Below are 15,383 nucleotides of genomic sequence, written 5' to 3' on the forward strand. Positions count from 1 at the left end.
GCAGTGATCAAGACCAGTCCCAAGAAAAAGAAATGCAAAAAGGCAAAATGATTGTCTTGAGGAGGCCTTACAAAGAGCCGAGAAAAGAACAGAAGCTAAAGACAAAGAAGAAAAGGAAAGATATACCCATCTGAATGCAGAGTTCCAAAGAATAGCAAGGAGAGATAAGAAAGCCTTCTTCAGTGATCAATGCAAAGAAATAGAGGAAAACAACAGAATGGGAAAGACTAGAGATTAATTCAAAGTTATACCAGATTCCAAATACTTAAATAATCATTCAGATTTTTATAGCCCCCACAAAAAAACAAAAAACAAAAAACAACCAAACAACCCTGTCAATCATGGAACAATATTACCTAAACATAGTATCTTCATTTTTATAGCCTTTCTTTTGTTTATACAGCATTACCATCCCAGACAATCCTGTTCCACAGCTCATGTGACTCCTCATAAAACCAGCTCACTTTGATACACTCCCCTTGAAGGGCCATAATATTGTCAGTAGCACACACTTCAGTACTTAATCATATACAGTCATATTTTAAATTTTTATGTGTATTATAGCTTGTCTCCCAAAATAGACCCTCAGTTCCTTAAGGAGAGGGACCATGTCAGATGCTTGTATCAGCAAAAGCAACTCAGTGAAGAGGCAAAGGACTTGTATTCTACCTAAGTGTTGGTTCTTACTAGTTTTGTTACCTTGAACAAATCACTGAACATTTGAGTCTGTGCTTCACTGAAAAATATAAAAGTTTAGTGGTTAAGAATACAGGTCTGAAAAAAAAAAAAAAGAATACAGGTCTGGAATCACCCTAACTAGATTTTAATACATACACTGCTACTTACTAACTGTATGATCTTGTGTAAATCTCTTAACCTCTTTCTAACTCAGTTTCTTTATCTGCAAATTAGGAATAATAATGACATTTTCATAGTGTTGTAAAGATTAAATGTGCTAAGACATGTAAATTGTTTAGAATGGTGCCTGATATGGTATAACTGCCCAATAAATCTTGGCTGTTATTATGATTTTTAAAAAGAAGAAAAGGAAAAGAAATAAGAGAAATAATTAATCATTTTCCCTTCTGTACTTTAAGAGCAGTTTGATGAAAACTACTACTCTTGATGAGGTTCCCAGGTGGTGCTAGTGGTAAAAATTTGCCCACCGTTGAAGGAGACATAAGAGATGCGAGTTCGATCCCTGGGTCAGGAAGATCCCTTGGAGAGGGCATGGCAACCCACTCCAGTATTCTTGCCTGGAAAATTCCATGGACAGAAGAGCCAGGCAGGCTACAGTATATAGGATTGCAAAGAGTCAGACACGACTGAAGCGACTTAGCACGCACCCAAGCACGCCCTACTGGTGATCTTGTTTCCAACCTGATCGAGACCTTCAGTCCACTGACCCTATCATTTTTACAATATTCATCCGCCCTCATATCCTCATTTCCTTTCTTGTACAGTTTAGTTTCCACAGCCTCATAATCACTCTCTTACAAAGAGTCAAGTCCCTTGCCTCTCTTTCCCTTATACCAACTTAGAAAACCCCTAGTCTTCACTTTGTATAGGTACACTAAAAGTGAAAATGTTAGTCGTTCTGTCATGTCTGGCTCTTTGTGACCCCATGGAGGGTAGCCCGCCAGGCTGTCCATTAAATTCTCCAGGCAAGAATACTGGAGTGGGTGGCCATTCTCTTCTCCAGGGGGTCTTCCCAACACAGGGATCCAACCTGGGTCTCCTGCATTGCAGGAGGATTCTTTACCATCTGCTCCACCAGGAACTCATAGGCGTAGATGTACACTAGAACAATTAAAGATTATTTGGAAAAAAAATTCACCCAGCCATTCTGAATGAGCTCACTTCAAATTATGACCATAAATTTTACATGGGCATCCAACTTTGACAGATGATAATAGTAATTCATTTTAATATCCTTTTACTAAAAAGGATTTCCTCATTCTTCAAGACATTTGACACCTCCCTTCAAATTTTTGATACTCATCCCCTACCCGCTGTCAGAAAATTAATATAAATAGAGAAGAAAAACCCTCATCTTCCACCACCAATTCTAACATCTAACTGGCATCAGTTCAGTTCAGTTCAGTTCAGTCACTCAGTCGTGTCCGACTCTTTGCGACCCCATGAATCACAGCACGCCAGGCCTCCCTGTCTGTCACCAACTCCTGGAGTTCACCCAGACTCACGTCCATTGAGTCAGTGATGCCATCCAGCCATCTCATCCTCTGTCGTCCCCTTCTCCTCCTGCCCCCAATCCCTCCCAGCATCAGAGTCTTTTCCAATGAGTCAACTCTTCGCAGGAGGTGGCCAAAGTACTGGAGTTTCAGCTTTAGCATCATTCCCTCCAAAGAAATCCCAGGGCTGATCTCCTTCAGAATGGACTGGTTGGATCTCCTTACAGTCCAAGGGACTCTCAAGAGTCTTTTCCAACACCACAGTTCAAAGGCATCAATTCTTCAGCACTCAGCCTTCTTCACAGTCCAACTCTCACATCCGTACATGACCACTGGAAAAACCATAGCCTTGACTAGACGGACTTTTGTTGGCAAAGTAATGTCTCTGCTTTTGAATATGCTAACTGGCATAAGTACCTACAAACTTTGCCTTCCTCTCTATTGCAGTAGAGGAACCATCCTGGCTTCTAACACCAACTCCTCCAATTGTGCTCTTGGTTCTATTCTCTTTTACTGAGTTATCTTTTTTCTTTCCTGCATCATCATTTTCTCTCTTTTTACCAAGATTATTTCCTTTGGCAAACAAACATTTCATAGTCTCTTTCCTTATCATTCATATATATATTTTTAATGTCACATCTTAAAAAAAATCCTCTTTAACTCATTTCTCCCTTCAGCTAGTGCACCTCCATTTTTCTATGTACTGTCATAGCAAAAATCTTCAAAAGAGCTCACTGTGTCCACCATCTCACATCCCACTGGGCATTCTCTTCTCAAAATACTCTGATCAGGTTTTCATACATAATATTCCAGGGAAACCACTTCTATCGAGGTTATCGATCTACATTTAATTAAGCTAATGGTCAATTCTGTTCTCATCTTACTTGACACTTTCCAAAGCAAAAGATGATACTTAGTACATATTCATTTAAAAAATAGTTTTATAGTCAGTGTATCATTACAACTTAGAGTAGCCTTCATACAGTTGGGAAAGATCCTACTGTAATACAAATAGTAGAATGTCAGAATATTTTAAGACTTCATCATTTACATATCTTTTGTTTTATTAATATCTAGTATAAGCTTTCCAATTCCTTACTCTGTCACCTAAACTCTGTCACGTAAAAATATTAACTTTGTCACCTAAATACTTTGTCACATAAAAATATTAATTTATAAACTTCTTGGAAGTCTGATATGAATATATTTTTATATAATGAGAAAACAGTGAATTTTCTTAATAATTTATTATGCTAAACTCTGAAATACTTTTAAAAATAAATTTTTAAAAAATACAAATAAAATATACCTCTTGTCCATGGCCTCCTAAACTTATTATCAATAACATTTGCAGGATAATTGTCATCTTGATATAAACATGAAGGGATCCGAAGCAATAAAGTATTTTTCCACAACTTCTTTCTAACTACACTCTGTGTAAGAAAGATTATGAAATCTTTTAGTATATATTGAATTTAAAATATTTATCTGTCATATTCCAGAATATTAAAATTCTCTATTGTTTCAAATTTATTTTATTTTCATTTAAAGGTAATACATGTTCACTATAAAATATCTAACACATAACCACATAACTGAAAAAGTCATGGTCCCTGCTGCTGCTGCTGCTAAGTCACTTCAGTCGTGTCCGACTCTGTGCGACCCCATAGACGGCAGCCCACCAGGCTCCCCTATCCCTGGGATTCTCCAGGCAAGAACACTGGAGTGGGTTGCCATTTCCTTCTCCAATGCATGAAAGTGAAAAGTGAAAGTGAAGTCACTCAGTCGTGTCCAACTCTTAGCGACCCCATGGACTGCAGCCTACCAGGCTCCTCTGTCCATGGGATTTTCCAGGCAAGAGTACTGGAGTGGGGTGCCATTGCCTTCTCCGCATGGTCCCTAGTGATATCAATAAGTCTGGTATATTTTCCTACATACTTAATTTTCTAGATTAGGCTAAATTGTCTATGTGTGTTTGATTAAAAAAAATGGGATCATATCATTTATACACCATTTAGCAAAGTGCTGTTTTTCACTTTTAATATGGCTATCTTTTGTTTTCTACATCTTTGCACTGTTTCACTTGTGACATCCAGCAAACATGTTACTAAATTTTAAAAAATCTAATAATTAAAATTTAAAAGGATGTTAAATCAGTTAAGTAAGCATGTAAATAAAAATTCTCTGTGCTTGGTTCTGCCTTTACTTTCCAGCTTTATTTCCCACTACTCTTTAATACTAAGTGTAGTCTTTAAATAGAGCAATCACTACCCTCTTAACATTTAGTGGTCACTTCCTCATCAACAAGATGCCTCTGAAAAATGCCCTGCTACTCTTCTCTAGCTGTCAAAATTCTATTCACCTTTCAAGGCTCATCTTAAGCAAATTTCCTCAGTGACTCCCAACCTGTCACAGAATTCATTATCTATGTATTTGGACAAATGATAGTTTCTTTCATTATTTCCCAAGAGTTTTATGTTTGCTGAAGGCTTAATAACATATTAAATAAGAGGCCCTCATTATCTAAGAATAAATAGTATAAAGAAAAGATGAGTTAAGTAATTCATAAAAAATGAGGACAAAAGTTTCATAGTCAAAAGTCAAAGGTTCATAGTCAAATGGAATATTACCTAAAAAACAAAATAAAGTCATAAAAATTAAAATTTATTTTAATTAAATTTTGTTTGTATTTAGCTTATAACTACTTTGTGATAATTTCCCTCAAAACTGCATTATACGATGATATGCGTGATACTAGTCATTACTTCACCTGTGATCATAAAGAAGATATTTCTAGAAAATATTTGAGGATTTAATCGAAATTTCCCAAGGCATCTCTGACTCCTTGGATATTCAAACCTTTCTCTTTGTCTTACCTGTTATCTGATCTAATTTTGTCATATTTTCATCTGATAATAGCTTTACCTGTTATTTGAGTGATTCTTCAACACTGTTTTCACGAACTTTACAAAAGCCTGTATCTTTTGCAAGATTTGCCATTGATTAGTATATTTGTACTGTATCATGGGGGTGTGGTACACCAGTGGGAAACTAAGATATCATGGGCAAGGATAAAAGTCTGAGGAAGTTTGAGTATAGACTAATTTTTCAAGTGGATAATACATTCATAAATATATCTGTGTAACAATGACCTCTGATTCCCTACCACGTATGTGGTACATATGCCTCCCTTGCAATGATACATTTGCCTCCCTGTTATGATGGAATAATAAGATGGTAAGACCTATGAACTGGTGTGTGACAATTATTCTAATTAGTTTCTTAACAATGTACCTGGTTTGAATTTTAGCTTTGTACAAGGTATTTAACTTCTCTAGACATCATTTTTCTAACCTGTAAAACTGTAAAACCTGTGTAATAATAGTATCTTCCTCATGGAGTAGTTATGATCATCAAAATGACATAATCCATCAAGAGTAAGTGATCAAATGATATAATTAATCAAAATAGTAAGGGACTAATAAATACTGTTACAGTCATTTCATCATAGAGATAACTTGAATTGTTTTTTCCCCATTCCTGCTGAGAAAAATCACTCAAGGTCATCCATAAAAGCAGCCCAAACTTGCTAACAGTTTCCACTTTTTTCCCATTGACAGCCTCAATTTCACATTAAATTGGCAACAATTTCCTCCCCAAATAGTTTTTTTAAGGTATATTAAAACTGGAAAGTAGTTTTTAGTGCGTTTCAAAGTAAGACTAAGGATTACTCTAAGGGCTACTAAAAAGTGATCATAATATATAGTGCATGTAGATAACACTTTCATATCATAATTCTTAGTAATCAGGTCATGATCTAATAACACTCTACCTCATTCAAATAATCTATTGCACAATATTTGAATGCTGGAAACATATCTTCTTTCTTTGGAAGCAGTAGAAATTTCACATCTGGAAATATAAAAATTAAAAATAAATATTTGGTAGAATAGCAAAGCTAGGAGCAGAAAACCATTCTTAGTCACAAAACATTGGCTCATTCATTTTTTAAAAAGGCTTTGAATGATAAAAATTTAACTATGAAAATAACATGACTATGATTTAAATCTAATATGAAAATAATATATACATTGGTATAAAATTATTCATATATTTTTCATATTATTTTATCCATACAATCCTAGTTGGTGGATTGAAATATATTTAATATCATCATTTTGTTGCAAAAGAGGCTGAGGTTCACAAGACTAATAGAGTGGTTTTCTCATGATAATCATATTTCTTAAGTGAACCAAGGGCAAAACTGTGCTGAAGCAGTGGAGCAGAATTTGGAAAATCCCACTCTCTAAGAAAATATAAAGTGAAATCATTCAGTTGTGTCCAACTCTTTGTGACCCCATGGACTGTAGCCTACCAGGCTCTCATCTCATCCATGGGATTTTCCAGGCAAGAATACTGGAGTGGGTTGCCATTTCCTTTTTCAGGGGATCTTCCCGACCCAGGGATCGACCCCAGGTCTCCCGCATTGTAGGCAGATGCTTTACCATCTGAACCACCAGGGAAGTCCCAAGAAAATAAAAAGCCTTAAGTTAAGTTCCCTTTTAGTTAGTTCATATGGAATAAAGCAACTATAGTATATTATTTTTAGGTCATTGGGTCATTATTAGTAAATCAAAAAATTCACCTAATGAAGTAAAATTTTTTTCTTTTCTTTTCCAGTATGGTTTATCCCAGGATATTGAATATAGTGCTCTGTTCTATATAGTAAGACCTTGTTGTTTATCCATCATATACATAATAGTTTAGGATGGATAAACTATTTAATAGCTTAGAATGGATAAACCAGTTAATAGTTAAACTATTAAACTATCTAATAGTTTGGGATGGATACACCAGTCAATTCTAAAAAAAGGAAATCAGTCTTGAATATTCATTGGAAGGACTGATGCTGAAGCTCCAATACTTTGGCCACCTGATGTGAAAAACTGACTCATTTGAAAAGACCCTGATACTGGGAAAGATTGAGGGCGGGAGGAGAAGGGGATGACAGAGGATGAGATGGTTGGATAGCATCACTGACTCGATGGACATGAGTTTGAGCAAGCTCTGGGAGTTGGTAATGGACAGAGAAACCTGGCATGCTACAGTCCATGGGGCCACAAAGAGTTGGACACAACCGAGCGACTGAACTGAATTGATACATAATAGTAATAGTAATAGTACATCCATTAGTCCTAGATAGTCCCAATAAGTAAACTTTTGAAAGCTGAATAAGTCCAAGAAGTTTCAAGAATCAGAAGAATTAGAGCTCAGAAAGTTTACTCTAAGACATAGTCCAGTTTATCAGAAAGTTCTTAGCATTTTGATCAATCATTTAAAATATTGTAGGGAATTCAGATATAAACTAGTTTTCATACACTAGTATTTTGTCAATAAGCTTTCAGTGAATGAAACATATATTTTAATTCAAATGGTCTTGCCTTGGTTTCATTATCATTCTGTTTGATATCTTTTTATCAATATAAAATTATTAATTTAATATAATAAATTATACAATTATAATTATATTATCAATATAATAAATTATCATTATCAATTTGTCTGAGGTTTACCTATTTCCAAATGGTAAAAGTGCTCACCAGGACTCATCTATATTAATTGGTTATAAACTATTCCTATTTTCAGTTATTATCAAGTGAACATCCTTAACTACTTAACTACTGGGTTAAAAACCTAAGAGCAGACTTCTTAATAGAGAGTAAAATCATTTCATTTCACTAATGAGTCAGAAGACATTTTGGATATTACAGTAAGTGCTCCAATGAAAACAAACCCCATAAGCTATCTGAATATTTTAAATATTGTTAGATCCTGATATCAACAAATGTGAGGAATACAGAGTGTCAGGGCCCTCTCTCGCACTTAGCTAAACAATGCCAACATAGCATCTTCTAACTGGTGATTACTTCTCTGGAAATATTTCCAACCATTGTACTTTTGTACCTTTTCCATACACTGTATCACTGATAGCTGAAGCAAATATGGATTCTAGAATTTATACTTCCTGATACTGCACTTTCAGAAAAAATTATCTGATTATGCCTGATACCAGAAAAAGTTAAGAATCACAATTCTACCTAATTTATCCATTCAAGTTATTGTCGGCATTTTTCTTAAATGTTCCTTTCTTATGAAGCCTATATTCCATCAACTTCAGATTCATCACTCCTATCAACTACCTTAAATAATAATTACTTTTGTATTGAAGCTAACCATTTAAGTCCATGCTAGACACATAGTAATTAAAAAAACCGTTGCCAATTACATTTATAAAATTTCTTTCATCTATCAACTGTGTTTTACTGCATTACAGATATCTGTATCCATCTCATAGTGGTGGGTGGATAGGGAGAGAGAAACTGGCTTACTTCTAAAATCCAAGACAAGGGGGAAAACAAGCAAATCATGGTTAGAGAGAAAGTATTTTAAAAACTCAGAGTTTGAATTGCAGTAATTACTGAAGTAGTTTTCCTTACCTGTTTCTAAAAATTTTATCTCTCCTGTCCTTCCTCCTGTCAAGAGGCCAAAATGAAAATGCTTCCTCCTGTCACTGGGCCAAAATGAAAATACATGCAAATCATTAGGTCAGGGTCTTACGCACAATGTTAGAGAAGTTAGGTTTTTCAACATTTTTTCCACCCAGCTTTACTGAGCAGAATTGACAAGTAACAACTATGTATTTATAGTGTACAAATATACAGTGGAATATTATTCTCAAGACTACTTAAGATCACACACTGCTGAGTAATCTCCCACAGCCTCAGGCATCGGGAGACTTCTCCCCTTACTTCCTTGCACAAAGACCACACTTTCACCATGTCAAATGGTAGAGGAGGTAAGGTTCACGTATATTCTCAAGTTGTTTAATTTACTCAGCCTAATTAGGGCTAGAAATCCTATTGGCCTTTCTGTTCCATTCTCATCCTGTGTTCTCGCCCAGTCAGGTTCAGTGGACTCTTGTTCTGGGGTCTTATACCCACAGGGCCACGTGAGCCGGACCTCACAGATCTGTTTTCCAGAGAGCTGCCATACACTAGCCCCATCCAGCTCTTGTCTTCCCCTCAGCTCAAGAATACCTTGCGTAACGCCTCTCTCCAGCTTCTCAGGAAATTGCCTACTACCCGTCTTCGCAAGAGAAAATTCCCGCCCACTGGACACGTGACCTCTGACCTTGGACTCAGTGCTTCCATTGGCTAGCCAAGCCAGGCCACGCCCTACTTCGTCCTGTCATCCTGTCCCTCGGGCAGCGGGGCCTTCTGCAGTCCTGGCCTCACAAGGTGACGGCCGAAGCAGGGACATGGTTAACGCAGAGGTCCTCACGGGTGAGCAGACTTTCTCCACACACGCTGAACGGTGACAGTGAAGATGGTGGCGGGAACCCCGATGGAGCCTGTGTGAAAAGTTGCGACGACCAAAGTCTGTGATTCTTTGGTGTGGCTGCTCCTGAGGTGGCAGGGCCTGATGAGGACGACGGCAGAAGCGTCCCAGAGGGCAGATTGAGAGGATTTAGCAACCACATTCAGGGAAAGAGGAAAGCAAATGGGAGGAGGCAAACATGACTTTAAACATGCCTGACTAGGTGTTGGTCGTGCCTCAATGGACGAACATTCGGGGAAGGGCAGGAAGATGATGAGTTATAATTGGGAAACGCAAAGTGTATGCCTTGATTCCCAGGTGGCTCAGTGGTAAAGAATCCTCCTCCAATGCAGGAGACACCACGGATTCGATCCCTGGGTCTGCAAGATCCCCTGGAGGAGAGCATGGCAACCCATTCCAGCATTCTTGCCTGGAGAACCCCATGGACAGAGAAGCCTGGCGGGCTACAGTTGCACAGAGTCTGACACAACTGAAGCGACTGAGCATGCATAGTTATACCTTGATTAGCAGCCACCTTTTCACCAACAGACTCTTTTAGAAGTTTCTAGACCCACCCCAGAGGAAGAAGACTTATCACTTTCTCTCTGTTTCTTAACTTCTGAGTTCCTTCCTGTGACATAGCTTGGCATTAGATTCCTTCCCAGAAGATTGCAAGCACTTACATTTATTTATTTTCCTAACACATGGGTTCTTTTAAAGTTATTATTGAAATACTAATGAAAGGTGAGTGATTAAGCCACATTAAGTTGCCTTCATTCTATTTTGTACAGGTTGGTGCAGTTTGCTACAGTGTTATGTTTTAATGTTTAACAAGAATCAGGTTGAAGATGTTCATCTGGCATTGAGATACATTAATTATTTGCATTCTTGGCTATATACCTTTTATTAGAACCAATTTTAATTTGAGTAATTTTGCAAAAATTACAAAAGTAACACATAATTATACTCAGTGTAGCCAGTAAAACTATCCAAAGATTGATACAGAAAAAGTAGTCTTTATTACCACCCCCAACTCCCAGGTAGATGATGTTAACATCTGGGGTGTATCTTTTCACACTTTCCTGCATGTTCATACCAATTTATACAGACATGCATACACAAAATAGGTTGGCCAATTATATAAAAATGGGTAACTTATTTTCCTTCCTAAGCAATACATCTTGAACAACCTTCCAGATCAAGATAAACAGATTCAACTCATTTTTAAACAGTCACGTATTTCATAGGAAGGCTGTACCATAATTTATCCAAACATTCTACTACTAATGGATTTTAACAGATTGTTTCCAGTTTTTTACCTTGAAAATAATGCTGCAGTAAGAATTCTTGGACATATGATATTGAATATTATTACTGCTATTTCTATGGTATAGATTTGTATTATTTTTCTGACTCACATAATGACAGCATTTCAAACTTAATAGATGTTGCCAATTTACTTTACAAAAACTTGTGGCATTTTATGTTAGCAGTGCCTGAGAGAAACCATTTTCCTAAATATGCAACAGAAATGAATATATTGCTCTTTAAATATATTTGCTGGACTTCCCTCATACCTCAGTTGGTAAAGAATTAACCTGCAATGCATGAGACCCCTGTTCAATTCCTGGGTGGGGAAGATCCATTGGAGAAGGGATAGGCTACCCACTCTAGTATTCTTGGGCTTCCCTTGTGGCTCAGCTGGTAAACAATCTCCAGCAATGCAGGAGACCTGGGTTTGATCCCTGGGTTGGGAAGATCCCCTTGAGAAGGGAAATGCTACCCACTCCATTATTCTGGCCTGGAGAATTCCATGGACTGTATAGTCCATGGGGTCACAAAGAGTTGGACACAACTGAGTGACTTTCCCTTTCAAATATATTTGCTGATCTGATGCATGAAAAATACTATCTTGTTTAATTTGCATTTCTCTGATTGCTGCTGAGATTAAGTACTTTTTAGAAGTTTATGAAACCTTTTGGATTTCTTCTTCCAGGAACTAATTGCCTAAGTATTATGTGTATGTGATCTGGCAACTTTAAAAAGTTCATTTTCATTGGAGTATAGTTGTTGTACAGTGTTGTGTTAGTTTCTGCTGTACAGCAAAGTGAATCAACTGTTCAGTTCAGTTCAGTCGCTCAGTCGTGTCCCACTCCTTGCAACCCGTGAACTGCAGCACACCCGGCCTCCCTGTGCATCACCAACTCCCAGAGTCCACCCAAACCCATGTCCATTGAGTCGGTGATGCCATCCAACCATCTCATCCTCTGTCGTCCCCTTCTCCTGCCCTCAGTCTTTCCCAGCATCAGGGTCTTTTCCAATGAGTCAGCTCTTCACATCAGGTGGCCAAAGTATTGGAGTTTCAGCTTCAACAACAACTATAGGTGTATACATATATATATCTCCCCCCTTTTTTGGATTTCCTTCCCATTTAGATCATCACAAAGCGTTGAGTAGAGTTCCTTGTGTCATGCAGTAGGTTCAAGCCATTTTTCTATTGAGTAGGTTGTCTTTTATAAGATCTAAAATATAGGTATATTAGTTAATATCAAATCTAGCTAAGTAAAAAACAGAAAATTCCAAAATAATATAAAACTTACTTCTCTTTCATGTAAATGAAATATAGAAGCAAAAGTTTCAAAACTGATATGGCAGCTGTTTCCACAAAGTCTTCAGGGACTTACCTTCCAGCTCATTACACTGAACTTCCTAGGTTGTGACCCTTGTTTTCCTGGTCTCAGGTGACAATATCTGCCTTTTCAGGCAGCAAGATTGAGGAAGGAATGAAAAAGAGGAGAGACGAAGGGTACAATGTTTCCTTATATAATCTGTAATTCAAATCATGAAATATTATGTTTATGTAGAAAAGTCCATAAGACAATGTATAGTTTAAAAATTATTTTAAAGAAACAGCCATGCAAACTCCACTCAGAAACAGAGCATTACAAGAATTTCAGGAGCTCTCTGTTTTCTTTTCTAATCACAATTCTCCCTACAGGAAACATCCTCCTAGATCTAGAGATTACTATAATCCTGACTTTATGATAATCATTGCCTTGCTTTTCTTTAGAGTTTCACCCAAGTACATACTTCTAAATGATCCAGTTTTGCCTATTTTTCAAATCTTACTGTTTGTGTTAGCTTGGTTCTTGCTTCTTCTATTCAGTGGGTGTTGTTGTATGTATATATATTAATTCAATTTCATTGTTGAATTACTGCCATCATATAAATATACCTCACTTGTTTATCCATTCTACTATTGATGGACCTTTGGATTGTTAGTTTTGGGAAATTACAAATAATGCTGCTATCAACATCCTTGTATGTTTATCTTAGTACATATATACCTTTCTCTAGGATATAAATTTAGGAATGAATTTCTTGATTATTGAGAAATGTGTATATCTTCATTTTTATTAAATAATGCCAAACTGCTTTTCAAAATGATTGTACCAATTTATGTTCCCACCAGCAGCATTTGAAAGTTCCTGTTGCCCTGTATTCTCACTGACCCTTATCAATTTCATTCTGTTTGAGAATCTGGTACATATCTAGCTGTCTCTTCAGGAAGATTTCCATAAGCTGCCATGTGACATCTCTGTTTACACCTCATTGACCATGCCCTAGTCACGTGGTAAGTCCTATCTGTAATAAAGGTTAGAAAATTCAGGTTTTACTCTGGACTGTCATCTGCACAGTCACAACTTGGAGATTTTTTTTATTAAAATAAGGAGAGAACAAATTTGGGGACATACATAGTAGTCTCTGCCACATTAATAATTATTTAAAAATAGCTAACTTTTATTGAGTACTCACTGTGTGACAAACACTATTATAAACAATTTGCCACTCTTTATAAACTAGATACCATATTACAAACTCCAATTTACAGATAAGAAAACTGGGACACTGAGAACTTAAGTATCTAATTAATTTATTAATGAGTAGTGTTAAGCTAAAAAGTACGAGACAGAATTGCAAACCCAGGTAGTCTGGTTCAGAATCCAGACTTTTAGCTAGGCCATACATTCTTTAGAAGGAATATTTGTTCTTGGTCTGCTATATGTTTTGCAAGGATTCTCTCCCTGCTTATCTTTGGGAAATTTATAGAAGTTTTCTTTTATATCTACATTGGATTTTACCACATCTGAATCATCTATATTTTATCTCAGTTGTTAATGTTTCTGCATCATTTCTAAAATTATGCATATAAGAGAATCTTAGGAAAATTAGTTTTCCCTCTAAGTTTTAATTCACCATTATTTGCACCACTACTATTTTGAATCTAGGTGGAAATAAATGCTTAGACACACTTGAATATAAACTAAGTTGATAAGCTATAAAGGAAGGCGGGGGAACTCCCCTTCTATCTAGATTAATTCCACACTTCTGTGGAAATCTCCTATGATGATGTTAAGCTTCATTGTTGCAGTCATGCTGTGCTGTTGAGGCCATAGCAATAATGTTTAATGTTTTTCAGAACATACTTTATATGCCAGGCCCAGTATGGAAGCACTGAAAAGGCAAAAAATAAGGAAAAAATCTTTAATAAGCTCACAAATCCTTGTCTGAAGTTATTTTTCATCTCTTCGGATAATTCTGTACACTGTTGCCAGGATGATGTTTCTAAAACAACTTACTGAGAATATAATTCTGTTATATACTCTTTCATCTTTCTTTTATTTTTTTCAAATTTTATTTTATTTTTTAACTTTACAATATTGTATTGGTTTTGCCATATATCGAAATGAATTCGCCACAGGTGTTCCTGTGTTCCCCATCCTGAACCCTCCTCCCTCCTCCCTCCCCATACCATCCCTCTGGGTTGTCCCAGTGCACCAGCCCCAAGCATCCAGTATCATGCATCGAACCTGGACTGGCAACTCGTTTCTTACATGATATTCTACATGTTTCAATGTCACTCTCCCAAATCTTCCCACCCTCTCCCTCTCCCACAGAGTCCATAAGACTGTTCTATACATCTGTGTCTCTTTTGCTGTCTCGTACACCAGGTTATTGTTACCATCTTTCTAAATTCCATATATATGCGTTAGTATACTGTATTTATGTTTTTCCTTCTGGCTTACTTCACTCTGTATAATAGGCTCCAGTTTCATCCACCTCATTAGAACTGATTCAAATGTATTCTTTTTAATGGCTGAGTAATACTCCATTGTGTATATGTACCACAGCTTTCTTATCCATTCATCTGCTGATGGACATCTAGGTTGCTTCCATGTCCTGGCTATTATAAACAGTGCTGCGATGAACATTGGGGTACACGTGTCTCTTTCCCTTCTGGTTTCCTCAGTGTGTATGCCCAGCAGTGGGATTGCTGGATCATAAGGCAGTTCTATTTCCAGTTTTTTAAGGAATCTCCTCCACACTGTTCTCCATAGTGGCTGTACTAGTTTGCATTCCCCACCAACAGTGTAAGAGAGTTCTCTTTTCTCCACACCCTCTCCAGCATTTATTGCTTGTAGACTTTTGGATCGCAGCCATTCTGACTGGCGTGAAATGGTAAAATCTGAAATCCTTAACATGGAACAGCTATTCACTCAACCCCATTTACATTGGAACCTCGAACCACTTGCCATTCTCTGAACATCCCCCACATCCTCCCGCTCCCAAGTCATTGTTCCTGCTGTTTTATTTTGTTTTCTAATCACAGGTTGAAGCAAAGCAAAGTGAAGTCGCTCAGTTGTATCCGACTCTTTGTGACCCCATGGACTGTAGCCTACCATGCTCCTCCATCCATGGGATTTTCCAGGCAAGAGTACTGGAGTGGGTTGCCATTTCCTTCTCTAGAGGATC

At 37.1% G+C, this 15,383-nt stretch overlaps 1 protein-coding gene across 2 annotated transcripts in view; it reads right to left on the reverse strand.

Moving 5' to 3' along the window:
* SHOC1 (shortage in chiasmata 1) overlaps positions 1 to 6,101 on the reverse strand; it is an 83,703-nt gene extending 77,602 nt beyond the window's left edge. For both annotated transcript variants that reach the window (XM_070795276.1, XM_070795275.1), the window contains exons 1-2: positions 6,025 to 6,101; positions 3,502 to 3,625 (exon numbers count right to left, since the gene is read on the reverse strand). In XM_070795276.1, the coding sequence (XP_070651377.1) occupies positions 3,502 to 3,625; positions 6,025 to 6,069 (169 nt within the window). In that variant the 5' untranslated portion in view covers positions 6,070 to 6,101. The remainder of the gene's footprint in view (positions 1 to 3,501; positions 3,626 to 6,024) is intronic.
* Between the last annotated feature and the right edge of the window lie 9,282 nt (positions 6,102 to 15,383).

Source organism: Bos indicus, chromosome 8, assembly GCF_029378745.1.
Source record: "Bos indicus isolate NIAB-ARS_2022 breed Sahiwal x Tharparkar chromosome 8, NIAB-ARS_B.indTharparkar_mat_pri_1.0, whole genome shotgun sequence".
In the NCBI taxonomy this organism is placed as follows: Eukaryota; Metazoa; Chordata; class Mammalia; order Artiodactyla; family Bovidae; genus Bos; species Bos indicus.